This window comes from Rousettus aegyptiacus, unplaced genomic scaffold (assembly GCF_014176215.1).
Source record: "Rousettus aegyptiacus isolate mRouAeg1 unplaced genomic scaffold, mRouAeg1.p scaffold_m13_p_2, whole genome shotgun sequence".
Classification (NCBI taxonomy): domain Eukaryota; kingdom Metazoa; phylum Chordata; class Mammalia; order Chiroptera; family Pteropodidae; genus Rousettus; species Rousettus aegyptiacus.
In genome coordinates this window covers 64,788,396-64,806,561 of record NW_023416295.1, presented here as the reverse complement: position 1 = coordinate 64,806,561, position 18,166 = coordinate 64,788,396, and the positions used below count along the sequence as shown (strand labels likewise).

At 36.0% G+C, this 18,166-nt stretch overlaps 1 protein-coding gene across 7 annotated transcripts in view; it reads left to right on the top strand.

The window, feature by feature from the left end:
* The window catches only part of MBD5 (methyl-CpG binding domain protein 5), a 143,009-nt gene that overhangs the window by 112,473 nt on the left and 12,370 nt on the right, over positions 1 to 18,166 (top strand). For 5 of the 7 annotated variants that reach the window (XM_036236252.1, XM_016151143.2, XM_016151139.2 and 2 more), the window contains 2 exons: positions 8,901 to 9,013; positions 15,733 to 15,808. In XM_036236252.1, the coding sequence (XP_036092145.1) occupies positions 8,901 to 9,013; positions 15,733 to 15,808 (189 nt within the window). The remainder of the gene's footprint in view (positions 1 to 8,900; positions 9,014 to 15,732; positions 15,809 to 18,166) is intronic. The other 2 variants (XM_016151140.2, XM_016151144.2) reach the window with 1 other exon arrangement.

Sequence of the window (18,166 nt, the reverse complement as noted above, 5' to 3'; positions counted from 1 at the left end):
AGTGGTCCTAGTTTTCTGATTAGTCTGCATTAGCAAACTCCTGAGACCTGAATTCCTCACTGATGTTTGGGGAGATGTACATTCCAAAAAAAAAAAAAGTTATTATCTAAGATTCCAAGAAACATTTATTTTGCTTCATTTAAATAAGTAAGTACAAAATAATATTTCAAAAGTCCAGATTTTTATTCTTTAATGTAAGCAACAGATAAATTGTTTCTGTAAATTCAAATATCTCCCCTCCCATTGACTGACATTGTAATTTTGCATTCTCAAAACCTTGATATCAAATTCTTGATATCAAGATACACTACATACATTTAGAGGTGAAAAACTGAAAACATATGTAATAAAATATTAATAACACATGAAATATTTATCTGTCATTAAAAAGCAAGGTAAATGGGCTTAAAAGCTCCAGGGCACTTAACATTTTTAAAAACCTTTGTTCTTTTCAGGACCTACCTCACTTTTGCACATAAAAAAATTCACAAAGGCTCTTTTTGCTCCTGTAGTTCACAAAACAAAGGAAGAGCTTCTTCATACCTTATTTAATGATACCCAACTAGCAAACAGTGTTCCCAATTTATAACACCAGAAAAGGCAAACTTTCAAACACAGATCTGACTTCAAGCCACATGGCCTTTACTTGATGTTTTGGTGATCCTGGTTCATCAAGAAAAGATTAAACTGCATTTAATATCTGTGTAAGATCAGATCTATTTGGAAAGATTTCCAGGAAAATATTTTTGAAATTTGTACTCTTATTCAAGTGAACCAATTATGATGTGCATTTTATTTATATAAAACCTTCAGTCCTCAGCAATGTTAGATAAGGCCTTGTATATTAATAACCAGCCTTCTGCTTTTCAAAAGGTAAGTAGTGCATTAGGTTTCTGTTTATATGCTGTGGCAATGCCTGGCATGTTAATAGAGTCAAGAGAGAAAGACAGAGGCTGACTCCATAAACAATTTGTTTATTGTAGTAGAATCTTATCAATTCCACCTTGCTAATGTGGAGCCATTTCCCCTAGTGTTTATCTTTGTAGTATCTCAGAGGAAAGGTTTGCTAAATAATGTTCTTACACATTATCCTTTAACACCATCTTAGCGTCTCAGTTTTTCATACTATTTTTATGTCTACCAAAGTAAGTTAATCCAAGATCCTGTCAGATCTACCAGATAAAATCTACGTTAACTCAAGTTTTAGAATAGATTTATTATTTCATGTCCCTTAACCCTCCACATCGCACTAACCTATTCTTTATTTTCTGTCTTAGCCTTTGTTCTCGGCAAGCCACTTCGAATTGTTTTTGGAAGCATCAAAGTGAAAAACATAAATAATTTAGTTCACAGGCTTGCAGGTTACTAATTCAGAGCAAACCAGGCCCCTCTCGAGTTTTCTTTTTGTGTGAATTGTCCCTGGACAGAGAGGTCAATGCTGTGATCTGAGCTCCGATTTCTTGCCAGGGGCTGAGCTCTCCATGCTGTCCCCAGGCTGTTGCTTTAGCTAACTGTTTCTCATGATAGTAAATGACTCGATCAGTTTGTGAGTATAGAAAGGCACTTTCAGTCTTTGGGGGGGGTGGGGGGGGTATTAAATATAGCTGAATTACTAAGAACACATTAGAAATTTCCTGCAGTTTCTAAGATTACTTTCTAGAGTTATAATTTCTAAGCATCAAATACTGGATGAATACAGTCTACAGGGAACTGGAGAGAAAGCAGGGTGTGGTGGAAAGTCAGGGGCTTTGGGCATTCTCACGAGGGCTTACTTCCAGCTCTACCAGTTACCAAAATGTTCCTGAGCAGGTATATTAATCTCGCAGAGCTGCAATTGCCTCACCTTTCTAGTGGGAATATTAATTCCTACTCAGAATGATGTTGTAAGAATTAAATGAGATACCATAAGTAGATTATCCAGCACACAAAAGATGCTTCGTAAAAATTAGCCCCCTCATCCCTGTTTCCTATGTTAAACACCTGATTAAATCGTATTCTACCATAACGTAGAATCTGTTAACTTTATGGTTATCTATGGTAATTTGATTTTAGTTATCGTTTACCTATGTATTACCCACAAATAGGGGTTTACCAATCAGGTTGAGGATGAAAGAATTATCAGGAATATTTATAATGAATGAAATAGTTTATAACTTTTTTATAAAATAGCACTTCATACAAATTGACGTACCTGATTATAAATCAACTGTTCATTTCAAGCAGGAGTTTTACTTGGAAGCTTTTCAAAGCGCTTAGTTTGTTGAGTGAATTTCAAAGTCCCCCTCTCCCCAGTGGTTCTAAAAAATATAAACTCAGACTTTCTTCTTCTATATTCATACTCCTCTCCCCAACCCCCAACAGTATTAATTAGTAGAGATTTTAAAAGTCTGGAAAGTTAGGCTGAATAGTCCCCATATAATACTGTCCCAATATCGAAGTTACACGACAGCGCTGAAGGATGTTACGTGCCTTGTATTATACTGTTCAGGAGGTGATATCTCCTTACCAATACATTTTCCCTTTGGTTATCAGTTTGTAATGAAGCACGTTCTGGGAGATATTTACACTTCTTCTATATACACTGTGCAAGTTTCTCTCTAAGCCCTGAACCCTTTGTAGTTTGAAGTTCAGTGGCCAAGAATAAGACCTCAGCGCTTCGTTCCAGTACACAGTCTCGGCTAGAGCAACGCACTGCCGGATCCTGGCACAGGACTGGTGACTTCTTGGGAAGGAGGACGGCTTCCACTGGCGCTAAACCTGTGTGCTATAATGTGCAAACGGTTTAAGCCAATACGGGGGAAAACAGTTATCTTTATGTCCTTATTTCAATAATTATTTAAAAACAAGAAAAGTGCTCTTGTTCTCTAAAATATATTTTGTAATTATCATCTGCCATCTCTGATCATACGTAAACTAGCCTAAAAGAGTTCACGCTCAAGTAATAGTTAAAAAATGAAATTCTTATTTTTTTCTAAGTAGATTAATTTTATTCGTTTTGAACATTGTCCCTTTGGACTTCATGTTTTGTTGCTCTTACTTTCTGTGTATAGGAAGGGTTTTTTTTTCTAGCTTGGCACCAAAATGTTTCTTTTCAATGAAACATTTGTTGTTTGACAGGTAGAAACATCTGATTATCCAGAAAAGTTCTACGTTTCAGTGTACCACCACCTAATTAAATGAAGATGTGTTTTTAAAAGCAGCGAGTAGGATGCTTGCTCCTTCTCTAGACTTACACTTTGGCTTTTTTTCCCCCACACACAGTTATATTTGGCAGGTAAAGATAAAAGTAGTTCTCTAGATAGTCATTCAAAATAGACAAATCTCACCATTATTAAAACTCATAACCAAATTGATTTGGGTACAGCACACTTTATGTCAGTTTAGCATCCCGTGCACACATTTTGACAGTGGAGCAAAACCAGAGATAACTTGCCGTCGTATTCAGTGAACATATAACGTAAATTAAGCCTGGGGACTGCATTTGGTGGGGGGGGGGGGGGCAGTACCCTCCTGTGATTTTTAAACATTTTACTTTCAAGAACATTTTTTTTTTCCATGCTTGATTATCAGTGTTAGCTGTTTGTTTTGTTTGGTGCTAAAATTCTCTGTTAGAAGTGTTCTTTGGGTATATTCTGTTAGCCTTGTATATTTTCTTAACCTTTTTTTGGAAATGAATCCTTTCCTCTGTCTCCACTCAATATCCACAATATTTGGTGTACCTTTATGGCTGGCGGGGCGGCAGAGGCAACCAATATTCTGCAGCCACAGAATCTTCTTGATAAAGGAGCAAAATAGTTTTTGAAAAGTAATAGATAAGATCCAAGCTAACAAAGTTAGTGCCTGATCAAAATTTGAGAAATAATAAAAATGAAAAACTAGAGAAGATCAAAAAAGTGCATATTAGGGAAAAAACTAAACTGAGTAAAAAGCTTAGGTAAAAACTAAACTGAGTAAAAAGCCTTCCTCCAGCCGACTTGTGGAATACCGTGGACATTTTTTTCCTTAGCAAGATTAAAAAGAGAAAGGAGGCCTCCTTCCATTCAGATAGCCGAGACTCGGCACAGAATTCTTAAGCTCGTCAATGCAGTTTTCAAATAGACAGTAGCAAATGCGATCTCAGGTCTGAGACAAATACATGCTTCTGTCCATGAGCTTATAAATGGTGTTTCTTTAGAAAAACAAGTTTATCCAAAACATTTAATTCTGTTTATATGTTGTGGACTGATATGAAATTTGTTGTCACATTTAGAATGGATTTGCTGTAGTTCTGTAGTATAGTTTCCCCATACTTAAAGACACTGCTATCCACAGCGAAGAGGACAGGAAGCGCACACACATGTACATACCTCAGGCATTGTCACTGACTAAAACTGTAATAATGTGGATTTGGTTAGTTCACTGGAAAAAGCTGGGATTCGCTTTAGTGATGTTTCCATGAGTACTGTTGTACCGTGGTTGGAAGATCAGGTTCACTTTTTCTATCACAGATCAGTTGACATTTTATCCCAAATTATCTATCGCTAATTTCCATTCTTTCAAAAATAATGACATATTGCACTTAAGTTAGAAAGACTTTTTCAGCTTGAAGAGTTTTTTAAAATGTTTACTAGATAATGGATGTTTGATAAAATGCACCTAAGAAATGCCTCATATTCGCTTAATTCTTCAGAGCTGTATTTCCCGGACTTCAGCTAAAGTTGACTGTTACCTGTACTATACTTAGTTAAAATTTTTCTTTAAATTTTTTTACTCACTTTTTAGTCATTCAACAAATATTTTTTTGAACACGTATTATGTAGTAGGCACTATTCAAGCCACTTTTTAAATATCTTCATCATCTGTTTCTAAGGTTTAATATATGTGAAATCATAGGTTAACTGCTTTTTTTATTTTTCTAATATAAATTTATTTGAACAAATAATTATTAAAAATGTTAAAGGTTTGTCCATATTCCACCTAAAATAATGCCATATACCACCAATTGCACTTTGGGAAAGACTGCTTTGGTGTTTATAAAGCACCTTCATGTTCACTGTCTTTTAGGTTCAGTCGCCCATAAAGATGTGCACAATTATCCCCATTTTACGAATGAGAGAGCCGAAGCTCAGAAAAGTAGCATTCCTAAGGACACAAATCACAGGCAATTAAGCTGGGCCCCCACCCTGGTCTCCTAACTCTAAGCTTTAGTACTATTTGCATGATAGAATTTCCCCAACGACAGGAGCTGATGACATTGTAAAAGTGGGATGGAGAAGTGAGGAAGAAACAGGGAGCTGGAGGTCAGCTTCCTTATCTCTGTTATGAAATCTGTGCTGCAGCTTGTGCTCTATCCTTTGACCTTTCTGTGACAGCTTTGCCTCAGCTCGACGTAGCAGCAAAGCAATCACCAAGAAATTTAATCCTGTTGTCAGGATTAAAACTTGAGGGGAATTTTAACATCATCTCTAGTTAACTAGCTCTGTTCAAAAGTGGTCTGGGGTTCTTCGAATACACACTAAACCTCACCTTCAGAGGATCAGGTTAGCTCTCTGAAAAGTTTATTGTCTCCTTTTGTCACAGACTTTAAGTTAGTTACTCCTGAGACACAGTACATCCTACTGTGCTGACCCCAAGTTAAACTTGGTTAAATTACCAATCGTTTAATATGTGCCTTGTGAACAAAAGAACCAACCAGAGTTTCAGACTTGTTCAGAAAACTCTTAAACAACCACTACATAATGATGTCTGGCTTTATGAATATGTTTCTAACCTGAGTGAACAAGCTATTGGACCATTTATGTCATAGAATTGTTAATTCTACAGAATTTGAATGAGTGAAAGATGGAATTTAGGAGTAAAAAAATTTTAACTTATATGTATATTTATGCATAAGATAATATGTGAATTATAAATACATATAGATTCTGAGTATCTTTTTTCTAATTCTTACATATGTACAGATGTCATGACGGCCATTACTATGACATCATCATTACTAGAATGAGAATATGTGAGTGGATAATAAGTAAAGATACATTATGAAGTCCTCCCCCAATTTCCCACCATGATAGGCATTAAATAATAAATGGAACTCCTGGCTGGTGAATGTGTAAGAGTATAAGATTATAATTACAGATTAAAGTATTGTGTCTTAAATTTCTAGCTCTTTTAGAGTAAGTTTTATTTTTAAAAATATGTGTGTTTAACCTTTTTAATGTTTTATGTATATGTATTTGATTTCCAGTATTTCTTTATTTATAAGTTAGCCAAGTAATTTATGAGGGAGTGTTCATTAAATTATTCAAAGTGATTTCTATTTGATTAGAAATTGAATTTATTTTGTTCCTCTGATACCATTTGGGGGGGTATCTTTAAAGAGCTTCTTGAATATTGTATAAGTGTATGAATATTTCCCCCAAAACATATTCTTCACTATATGATAAAGTACTAAAATTCTGAAACAAAATAAATTAGATTAATCTCTGGATATGTATGATCCTGTTATAGCAGAAATACAGACACGTGTGTCTTATTTATATTTAGTTTTGGAAAGCACTATTGTTGCTTTCTCCATCAAGTTCCCTTTATAAATAATATAGTTAGTTGTGAGAGTACCTTATAGCCTTACAGGCAAAATTAAATGAAGAAATCATGTAGAGAATTAGTTCAGAAAAATCACCAAAAAGTTATCCAAGCATAAAAAATTTAAAGACAAATTGGATGAGTATTATCTTAATTTTTATGAAAATGTAATTAGATTTAAAATAATCTGACTTATTTTTTTAGTATGTCTGTGTATGTGTATACATATATACATATGTGTGTATATATACATATATATGCGTATATATGTACAATGACTGTATACATCAATATATATTGGAGTTGATATACTAGAGAGAGAGATTGAGTGCTTTGGGGTCAGATATGACTTTCAGTGCTGGCTATGTTACTTAAACTCACTGAATCCCATCTGTAAAATAACAAAGGTAATACTAGTTTGCAGTATTACTATATTAAATAATAAAACAGTGCCTTTACATGAAAATGCACAAGAAATGCTTTTACTTCCCCTTATTTCTTATTTCATTAAAATTAAAAATTGCAGATTTAAAAAAATAGTTTGAACTAACTTTTTTGGTTATTGTTGTTGTTGTTTTTAAATAAGACCAATAAGGAAAGTTTTTATTATGATGTCTTGCTTTTTTTTCATTGCGGATCTGCTTTCTGTTGTCTGAATCCATCCCTTCTGAGATCTCTCACTACACTAGTTTGTGTCTAATTGAAGTTTGTTACAGAAGAGCTTCCTTCTTGCTGTCAAGAGGTCATTTAAAAATAAGTGGAATTAGCTATAAATTACATAAATGTAATATGTGAGAAATCTTTCATATTCTCTTTGTGTGAGTGAATACAAAATGGAACCTCATTTTTAACATGAAATGTGAAAATATATAAAGACAATTTTTTAAAAAACACGTGAATATATTCATCTTACTAAGCTTTTCCAATCATCCCAGTAGGACCTTTTCTTCATGGTTTCTGTGAAGTGTTATTCGAACAAAGTCATCTCTTTTCTTGGCACATGATAGATTGTTTATCCCCAATGAACTGTGTATATAAGATATGTGGATCCTTTAGGACAAAATACAAAAAGCACAAAAAGGAAAATGTTTTCATCATTTGACTGTTTTTCTCATTGAATATTAGAAATGCTTGTTTTCAGACTTGACCATGGAGACTCTGTTAGTCATTGCTGTGTACTAGACTGGAGGGTGGTGGAGCAGGGGCGGCAGGGAGAAGGGTCAAAGAAAAATCATTTGTAAGTGATATTCACGAGTTAGGAAGATTTTAAAACAAAAGTTAATAATTTTTTTATTAGTGTTTATTGTCTTACCCATTAGGCATTTTGGCAACCTCTGAATTTTTATATAAAAATAGCATAGGGGTGGGAAAAAAATTGGGTAAAGGAATGGCCTGGGGATTTGCCTTGAAGTTGAGTTTATACAACAAGCAACACTGATTTTACTTAGATTGTCTTCTTTTAAGATCAATAAAAGTAGCAATGTTTTTCTAACGGTGTTTTTATTCACAAATTATGTACAAGTTTTCCTGTTTATTAGTTGTTTTTCTTAAGGGAGGTGGTTTCAAGAACCATGGCCTCTGAGATCATTGGGGGTGAGTGGCAAAGGCTGCACCTCCCTACCCCACAGAACTCCCAGCTGCCGTTTGTGGCCGCGCTGTGCTGCGATAACTTAGCAGGCGTCACACAGGCTGGCAGAGATAAAGCAGGACAGGAGAGGACCTGCCCCTAAGGTGTAGCAACACCCTTTCCCACCTCAGTAAGGGCTGTGTGCGGCCTCCCTAACACAAACCAAGTAATTACAGCTGCTCTGTGCTTGGCTAAGTGTTAAACGGGACCCGTTACACTTTAATTGTCACAGCGATTCTAGCGGGAAGGTAGGTATTGTCATCCTCATTTTAAAGAGGAGGAAACTGAGGCTCAGAAAATTTTAATATTTTACTCATGCTAAGAATCGAGGAGGTCAGATTCAAACCTCCATCCCTTGACTCCAAAGCCTGCTCCCTTCACTAACTTCTGCCCTTGTCCTCCTGATGGAATACAGATTTGCAATTTTTGAACAGCAGGCAGTGGAGAAAGCAAGCCAGGATCTCTGATATGTGATTTTGTGAATCGAAAGTTAAGGCTATTTAAATTCCAAGTTTGGTTCTTAAAATACTATTTTCCAAATGTTGACAATTTGAAAGCCAAATTGATGTTTGCAGCCTGGAGCCATGGGATCAAGCTCTGCTTGAGGGAGGACAGGACATTTGACAAGGCAGTGAAACCTTTAAGCCTCCCCTCCCCCCAGTGAAGCACCTGCTTGTACAGCAGGAAAGTAAAAACAGTGTTACAATTGCAGGTCTGGGTAATGTGGTTTGGTCTTCATGCCTTCACTCAGGTGGAGCCCGAGAAGTTGAAGACACTAACAGAAGGTTTAGAAGCCTACAGCCGAGCCCGGAAAAGAAACAGAAAGTAAGCACTATTTTTTTCCCCATTTTGTTTTTCAAGGATCTAATTTACTGGTTATCCTTCAAAGGGGAAATAAACGCTCACTGATTCTCTTCATCTTGTAGCCTGCCTAGGAGCAGTTTAATAGTGATCACCAAAGAGGATCATCATAGACAAGCCTAATCAGCAATTACAGAAAATATTTTCTTAACAATTTATACTGCGTGTAGGGTTTCCCTCTTCATCAGCTCTTTCTTCACTCCTTCAATCTCCATCTCTCTGATTTAGTGGGCAAGAAAATGTGATTAATATTCTCAACATGTAACAATTAAATTGTCTCTGAAAGTATAGCAAAAGTCTACCATTTGCATTTCAAATACTTTGGGGGGAAATTCCACAGTTGTACACATGTAAATAATTTTGGCAAATTAACTGTTATTAGTCCAAGAGATGGTAAATAATTATGTTTTCTTGGGGTAGGGGCAGTGGGTTTTCTTTGGAATTATAACAAGAAGTTGAACTTTGGGGCATTATTATTGAATTTTTCCTAGATCTTTGGATTCTGAATGAATGTAGTATGAACAAGTAGATAATGTCTCAAACATAATTTCCATTGTGATACAATGTAGCTTTATGTGTGATAATTTATTTCGTTTTAAGATAGAGAACTGCAGATGTGGTTTCTGTATATGTAAATGGAAAATTTTTAAAAATATATAATCAATGTATCTGTTCAGTTACATAGTTCTCATAGTTTTGAACTTCTAAGAATTATAAGATCAGAATGATTAGTAGTGTATCTTATACAAAAACCTTACATAATGATATCAATAGCTATTAAAAGGCACTCTCTTTCTCTTAGTGTCATCTTCAACAATTTTTGCCACAGGTAAAATTTTAGAACTCAGCAACTCTTGGGGATGTTTCCCTCTACCTCACTGAAATGTTATAAAAAGATGCCAACTGCAAGAGGCAAACTCCTGTGCCCCTATTCACCTCATACATTTACTATTAAACGATTTCGGAAAGGTAATTAGTAACGGTGATTTAAATTTTTTTTTCTTCAAAGCCACTTTACCGTTTGTGGTGACTTTATATGGATCCTAAGTGGCATTATCTAAAGGAACTTATATGAAATCATAAACTTAGAGGACAAATTGGAGAGGTAAAAAAATAATATGGACCACACGTTAGTAAAAACAGCTTTATTTATCATACCATTATCTAAGTAGACTGACTCGCCTTGCCTTGTAAATACCTAGAAGAACACTTTACATTTTGCATCTGTGATTTATGCAGTCACAGTATGGGTCAGAATTACTGAGCCCATTTATAGATAAGTACACTCAGACCCAAATAGCTTAAATAGTTAGTTGAAGGTCATATAAGTAATAAGAGATATGTTGAACCCTATCATTTATTTATTCTCCAATTTAAAGAAACTGATTTAGCAAAAATCTGTGCCAGGCACAGAGCTGCAGTCCCTGGAGTTCACTGTTTAATGAAGGGGACAGACCCAGAAACAAATCATTAAAATGTTAAAATTGCATTGACAGCAATGTGTATAGTCTACTTTGGGATCATAAAAAAAGTGGCATTAAACTCAGGTAAAGGAAGACTTCCTAGAAGAGATGATATGTGAGTCAAGCCTTACACACTACATAGGTTATTAGCCAGACAAAAGAAACAGGGACCAATATGAGATGGGGTGAGATGATATTTAAATGAGTTCAGCAGTTGATTGAAGACTGTACAGTATATGATAGGAAACTAAGAGATGCAGCCAAAGGTATTAGGGCCTAGTAAGGACCCATAAGATCTTTTATCTTATTGGAAGTGCCTGAAGAGGACAGGGTGTTGGATTTTCACCTTAGATGTGGGGAGGAGAAATTTTGGGGAAACAGTATTAGACACAGGGAGGTCACTTAGGAGGCCATGGCAGAACACAAAGGAGAATGAGAGAATTCAAATCAGGAAGGGAGTAATGTGGATAGAGGAGAAGGAGTGCGCTATAAAATTATTTAGGAGGTAAAACTGACAGAACACCATGGTGATCGATTGGAATGTAGAGGAGAGTAAGCAATCAAGGACAATGGTCAGGGTTTTAGTTTGGGTGACTTAGTGGGCAATGGAAACCCTGACCAAAATGGAGAATACAGGGAAGAACTGTTGAGTGCAGTGCGAGGTACCTGTGGGATAGGTTGGACACACCAGTCTGAAACTGGGAAGAAGTGGTTTTTGACAATGTGAAAATGGCTGCGATCCCACAGAGATATTTGAACCAATTTGAATGGTGGGCTAAGGATGAATGCTGGGACATTTGAGCATTTACCAGAGATAACAAAGAAGATGGGAAGAATGATCAGAATAGAGGAAGAGAGTTGAGGGTAGGAGAGTAGGGTGTTATAAGCCAAAGACTAAAAATTTCCAGGATAATAGAATGCTCAACAGAGGTCCAGTAAGACAAGAGCTGAAAAATCTCCATTGAATTGGGTAATTTGGAGGCTAATGGTAACTTAGTGAAACAGTCTCCACTGGAATAATGGGAATAAAAACAAAGTGGCCATGGGTTGAAGAATGAATATGAATAAGGAAGTAGAGAGCTGATATAGACCATTTACTTTTCTTTCTACCATTAATGTGAAAATTTCCTGAAAAAATAACCATGAGATAATTTTTAAGATGGCAAAGATTTGACTGCTTTGTAGACTGAGTGGAAAGGGAGAGAGGAAGGGGCTGAAAAAGAAATGGTGTTTGGAACAACATGGCTAAGAGGTTGGTTTTTAACCTGAGTTGAAATCCTGTTTCTTTTACTTTATAGCTGTGTGTGCTCAGGTATGTTGCTCACCCCCTCTGAGCCTAAATTTTTGTTTCTAAAATAGGCATATTAATATCTAACTCTTAGGATTTTTACAACACAAATAACATAATCGGAGCTTTGACACAGTACTTGGCACATGGTAAATATTTAATGAACAGTTATTTTTATTGAAAGATACAGGTAAAAGAAACAAAATTACCTGATATTTTTGCCAATTGAAACGTTCTTGCACCATGTTAAATGTTTAGAACTTAATATAGTCATTTTAATCCTCAATATCCTACTGTCAAATTATACAATAAATAAATATCTTTAAACTGATGTGCTTATTACAGCCTAATCACAAAAGAGATATTAACAAATTTATTGAAGGCACTACTCAGGGTCATTTTGTATTTAAAAGAGGAAATAGCTTCATTAAAGAAAAATTCCATAGCTTTTAGAAGTGTTTTGATTTTCATTTACATTAGGATCAAATCTTCTATGTGCACATACAAATTATTTGGTAACCTGCTTTTTATGAAGCTAGAAAATGAAAGTAATAAAATAATCACAATTTCACTTTAAAACCAAGAAATGATACTTAGTGTGTAAAATTTTTTTAAATCTGCATACTTTCTCCATGGATAAAGTAGTCTAAGATTCTTGACCCAAATTTGTTCTGTTCTACATGACGGGAGCTGCCTAAATTCTAAACAGACTGTGTAGAACAACATGCAGTGTCTGACTCATTTCCCTCTCACTTCTTATACCATTCACAGATGTGTACCTGGCTCTTTTTTAAATTAATTAGTGAAGATAAGGATAATGTGTGACAATATAGGGAATGAAGATGAGAAGTGGCAATTATCTCCATTAATAACTAGAAATGTGATTATATGAACATCTATTGCTTAATCAAGTAGGTTTTAGAGTATCCATTAGTAAAAATGTTTATTATTAAATGTCAGCGGGGTATAGAAAATAGTAGAAGAGACACCACAGGGAGGACCTCTGTACTGGAAGACTGAATTTTGACTAATCGTTCACTTTATGAACTCATGGGGCTTTTTCTTCCTCCTTCGAGTTTGTTCTTCCCTAACCTGAAAACGAGTATAAAAACTGGTCTGCAGATTTGACAGCTTGGAGAGTCTCTCTTTACCTCTTGATTCACGTGATATATTCAACTAATTTCATGTCCCATATCTCTGTATGTATTCTCTCTTCCAAAAGCAGTCATTTCTTCCTCTATTAACTACTTAGGTTTGTTAAAGAAAAAAAATCTTATACCACCTTAGCTTAGATTAATACGAGGTGTTTACAAACATTTAAGAGTGAGATCATGAATTTCTAAAATCCTATCTTTTCATTCAACAGGTAATGTTGAATTATTTTTGTATGTTAATGGTGGTGTTATTGTAATTTTTCGTAGTTAGGTAAAAATTTTTCATGATTCTTTTTATTTATTACTTTTGAAAACTCTTTGTATTTAAATATCCACTTTCCTCATTAAAAGAATTACTAATTATCCCTAAAAAGCCATGAAGTATTACATACAAACAGTTGTCACAATACCTAATTCTTAGGATTGTTGTAAGGATTAAATGAGATAATGGTATATAAAGATTTAACACAATCCTTGGCACATAAAAAATTTTCAACAAATAACAGGTATTTTTGTTATTAAGATAAAGGTGAGAGAAGCATGATTCTCTGAAGGTTTTTCATGGAAACATTTACCTTCTTTTTAGATATTTAGAACTTTATACAGTCAGTTTTAACGCATAAGATCATTAAAATGCATAACAAATAAATATCTTTTAAAAATTATATTTCTACTTTCCAAGACAAAACGAATAGTAAGAATCAATCTATTTAACACATTACACAAGGAGTATTATTGTTGGGCATCTAGGCAATGTGTGATACTATCAAGACGTGCAGCCTCAGAGACCTCAGCCAAGCTTACATGCCTCTGCAGAGTCCTGGGACTGGAGTCCCACCCAGTCGCATAGAATTTTGTTTAGCAAACTCCTCAGTGGGAAGAAAAGTCGGACTGCCTTCCTGACATCTAGGGCCTCTTAAAACCAAAATGCGTAGGTAAATAAAGGACAGCATGTAAATAGGTTGTATCAACTTGGACAGTGCTCAGTGATAAGGGGGGAAAAAGACAAGTTGCAGAATGGTGTATATATCAGGACATTTTAATATGTATGTGAGAAAACACAATAAAACAACACTAGGTACTGTTCATGGATATATTATATAAAATATAAAAATATACTGGAAGGAAAAACGACACAGTTGCCTTTGGGGAGGAGAGTGGGAGAGAATGAGCCCAGGAATTGATGACAAATGGGAACTTCGGCTTTATTTGTTTAAATAAAAAAAGATTTAAAGGAAATACATAATTTATTAACAGTTTATTCTTTGAAACGGGTTTGTCTTGGGTTGTTAATTGATTCTATGCTTTTCACTGTTTACATTTCTAAAAAGGGAAAAAATAGGAAAGCTAATGCTAGCAAAAGACGGGAAGGATGGCTAGTGCTACATTACCTTATAATTTCGTTAAAATCAATACATTATTCTTTCCTTTTAGTTAAACTGACTTAAGTGCATATGTTTCCCAAAATATAGGTCCATCATGCGAACTTTGGACAAATATTTTTATTTAGTAAATACCTGGAGCATCCATGATATACTTAGCTGTATACTACTCATGGGTGGAAAACTCAAGAGTTCTCCAAGGTTTACACAAAAGCTAAACATATGAATTGTCCGGTCTTGGCATATGAGGATAAAACCTGGTGAGGGGCTGTAGTAAACCAAAAGGCCTCATCTAAAGACATTCCACTAAAGTTCAAATATGTTTTTAAACACGTTGTGAGCCAAACTAAATGGAACTGTGAGCCAAATTCTTCCCAACTATAAATTTCCAGTTTCTATGTAGATGCTGAGATATGATTTAACTCTTGGAAAGCCATGCTAATAGCTTGTTATGAAAAGGTTTACCACTGCAGCTTTGCTAGTAGTTGTCATGACAAGAGAAATTAAATAAATCACCTTACTCAGCATAATTGGGTAATTATTTATATGCATAAAGAATGAAAAATAAGTTAATAGAGTGGACAAAGGATATATAACTACAGAGGTGGATAGTGTGAGTTTGCCTGATTTTAGTAATTCAACAGCTTCCTAGACATAAGTTTTAATAAAGGCAGGTACACGGTGTGTTATTCAGGCCCAACATGTATAATGGAATGCTGAGTGGGGAGAAAAGGTCAGACAAGTGATTAGATACTCTGAGACCATCATTTTTTATCTCTTCAGATAGTTATGTTATTTTGGTTGTGGGGAAAATCTGGTGGGCTCAGGCATGGAGGGAGCCTCGGGTTTGGCGAGTTAAGCTGTTTCCCAGCTAGAACGAGTACACACCAGGATTTCAGCCTTCACTTGTTCGACTGCAGAAGCGAGGAGCTCCAGAGAGGGCAGAGGGAGCTCCCTAGTGGCCAGAGCCTGCAATTCAGCCTCTCCGCCCTTCCCTTTGGCCACACAGCCTGGCTGCCTGAGAAAGAAACAAGCCAGCACGAGAGGCAGTGCAGGGCAGGCTGGAAGCCGGGAGGCGGAGCTGCGTCTGTGGGAAGAGAGAACGTGGCCCAACTTCCCTGCAAAATTACCAGACTGTGGAAGAAGCATGTGGACGAGAAAAGAATCGATTACCCCCAATCGTGTGTTCAATTTTGTTCATAGTTATGTGACCTTATCATTAGTATTCAGTGGTGAGAATGAATGCCAAAGTATTCTGTCATCTGAATTTTCAAAATATGAATATAAGTTGGCTTTCTGAGGTGGAATTGATACTTCTGTTTCCTGATTAAGGAATTAAATTGCGATTTTGTTTCCTTAATTTATTAATCTGGTGTGTTGTTTTCATTAATTCCAGAAGTGGAAAGCTAAATAACCATTTAGAAGCTGCTATTCATGAGGCCATGAGTGAACTGGACAAAATGTCTGGGACTGTAAGTTAATTTATTTTTCCATTATTCTATGTTCCTTTGAAAATAAATTGTATTACACTTTTTTGGTAAAGCCTCTAAAATATTGTCGAGCACCTCACATAGCAGTACTTAATTACTAGGCTCAAAAAAAAGACTGATATCAGAAAAGATTCAAAGTAATTTAAGAATAAATAACCTAGCAGTATTAACTGTGTCTTTTTCTGAGATAAGTAACTTTTGTTGTTTTTCCACATAACATTCTTTTAAAATGTGCGCAGCAAAATATTGAAGTTCAAACCACAGCTTTCTGCGTTGGACTCTGAATAGCAGTGGCTATTTGTGTTGTCTAAATATTTAGTAATGCAAATTTCATTGTGTCTGTAGAATTAAAAAAGTGAAATTGAACAGCAGGGTCAAGATCAAGAGTTTATAAACCTCTCATTTCCTTTCCACTGTTACCTAAAAAACAAAATATTCAGCATAAAATTATGTTGTTAAATTAATTACACTACAACCTCTGGTTTTAGAGAAGTAGTATCTACTTTTTCTTTATTGAACGGTGCAATAGTTCAGTAGTGTTTAATCTGAGCAGTTTAATCATTGTCCTCTAATTCACATATTGGCTAATGTGAACACTCAAAGAATTATTTTAGTAATCTCTAAAATAATGTGAATTACCGAAAGTTATTCAGCAACGAAAGGTAAATTCTTTTACTTTTGCTTGACACTTTGTGTTAACAAAATTATCTGAAACCCATCCAGTGGCCGTCGCATGGCAGATATGAGTTGTAGATTCACAGAATGTTTGTATTGGTATGGGCTTTAGAGATTTTGTGATCCTACCCATCATTTCACAGATGGGTGAATTGAGGCCCTGAGATGTTAAATTTCCTGATAGAATTATAGGAAAAGTCTGGAACTGGAATTATATATTCAAATGCCTTTTGAAGCAAGACAAATTCTATCAATAAGTGAGGTGGGTCAGATATGAGAAAAACAGCAATTTGAGTGGATTCAGAAATGCCTGCCAAGATGCTCTGGTCAGGGTAGGCCACATACCAACTCTCAGTCTTAAGGCTCAAAACAGGAAAGGCTCACTCAAATCTGGTTCCGTTTGGGGAAGGGCTCGCTCCACACAGTTGTTCAGGGGCTCTGGTTCTTTCTGTATCTAGTGTCCACCATTCCTTAGGACAGCAGAGTGCTTGATTATATCCTTTGCATTCAACCCAGCAGGTGAGAGAAGAGAGTATACCCAGAGGACTACCAGGATAGGTTTTGTGAGCCATGCATGGAATCTCATCACTTCTGCTGACTTTCCACTAGCCTGACCCAATCATATGGTTCTCTTAACTCAAGTGAACTAGGAAATGCATCATACGATGTGCCTGCTCAGGAAGAAGAGAAAATGGGTTTGGCGAACACCTCGCTAGTCTCTGACTTGGGACATTTGGCCTTTGTGGCCAGCAGGCAGTTGGAGGTGAGGGGTCCGTGGCAACCTGGGGCGTGTGCCCTCTGCAGAAGGAGCTCCTTCTTCCGTGCTCCAGCGCATGTGAACTAAATGGGAAATTGCGCGAGTGTTGCAAGATCCTCCTATTTTTCATGAGACACTAGAAGTCTGGAAATGAAATTTCTCACTTTTTAGTGTTGACAACCGATTTAAAAATATTAAAACATCGTATCGCTAAACAAAATACCTTTTTCAAGCCACATTTGGTCCATGAGTTACTAGTTCACATTGTTGAATCAAGGCTTCTTTCTTCACTTATACAGAGGTTTCAGTTATGGCTCTTTATCAGAAACTAGTGGTTAAAAAAAAAAAAGTATATAAAGGGGTTAGGAGGAAGAGACAGTTTAAGAAACTCATAAATGTTATTTTTAAAATTAAAATATTATTTTTTAAAAAGCTTTCTGCATTTTACCATGAATAGCATTGGCCTTTGCTGTTATCCAAATGCCGTTTTTAAAACATACAATTGAGCCAACTTGTGGCGAATCGCAAGAGCTGACTATGCGCATCTCTTCTAACTCTGAGTTCTGTGACATCATGCTGGTAGCTTGAAATTGGCCACAGTGGGAGTATTTACACCACAGAAACTGGCATATGCTACAGTGCGCTTGTGTCCCTCCACAGGGAGCTAGCTGTTAAGCATTCTCTATACCACTACCTTGGGCCCATCCTGTCTTTTCTGAATCTTGACCTTGCACTCTCCTCTCAGTAGCCTCAATACAATGTGGGCACCTGATCAGCTCCCTAGCACCTCTCTGTCCCTCAAAATTGTACCTGCTGTCTGATACCTGGTAATCCTGCTCCACTACCACTTCACCCCTGCTGAATCTGATACGCAGCCCTAAGTACCGCTAGTTTCTGCATTGGTATAT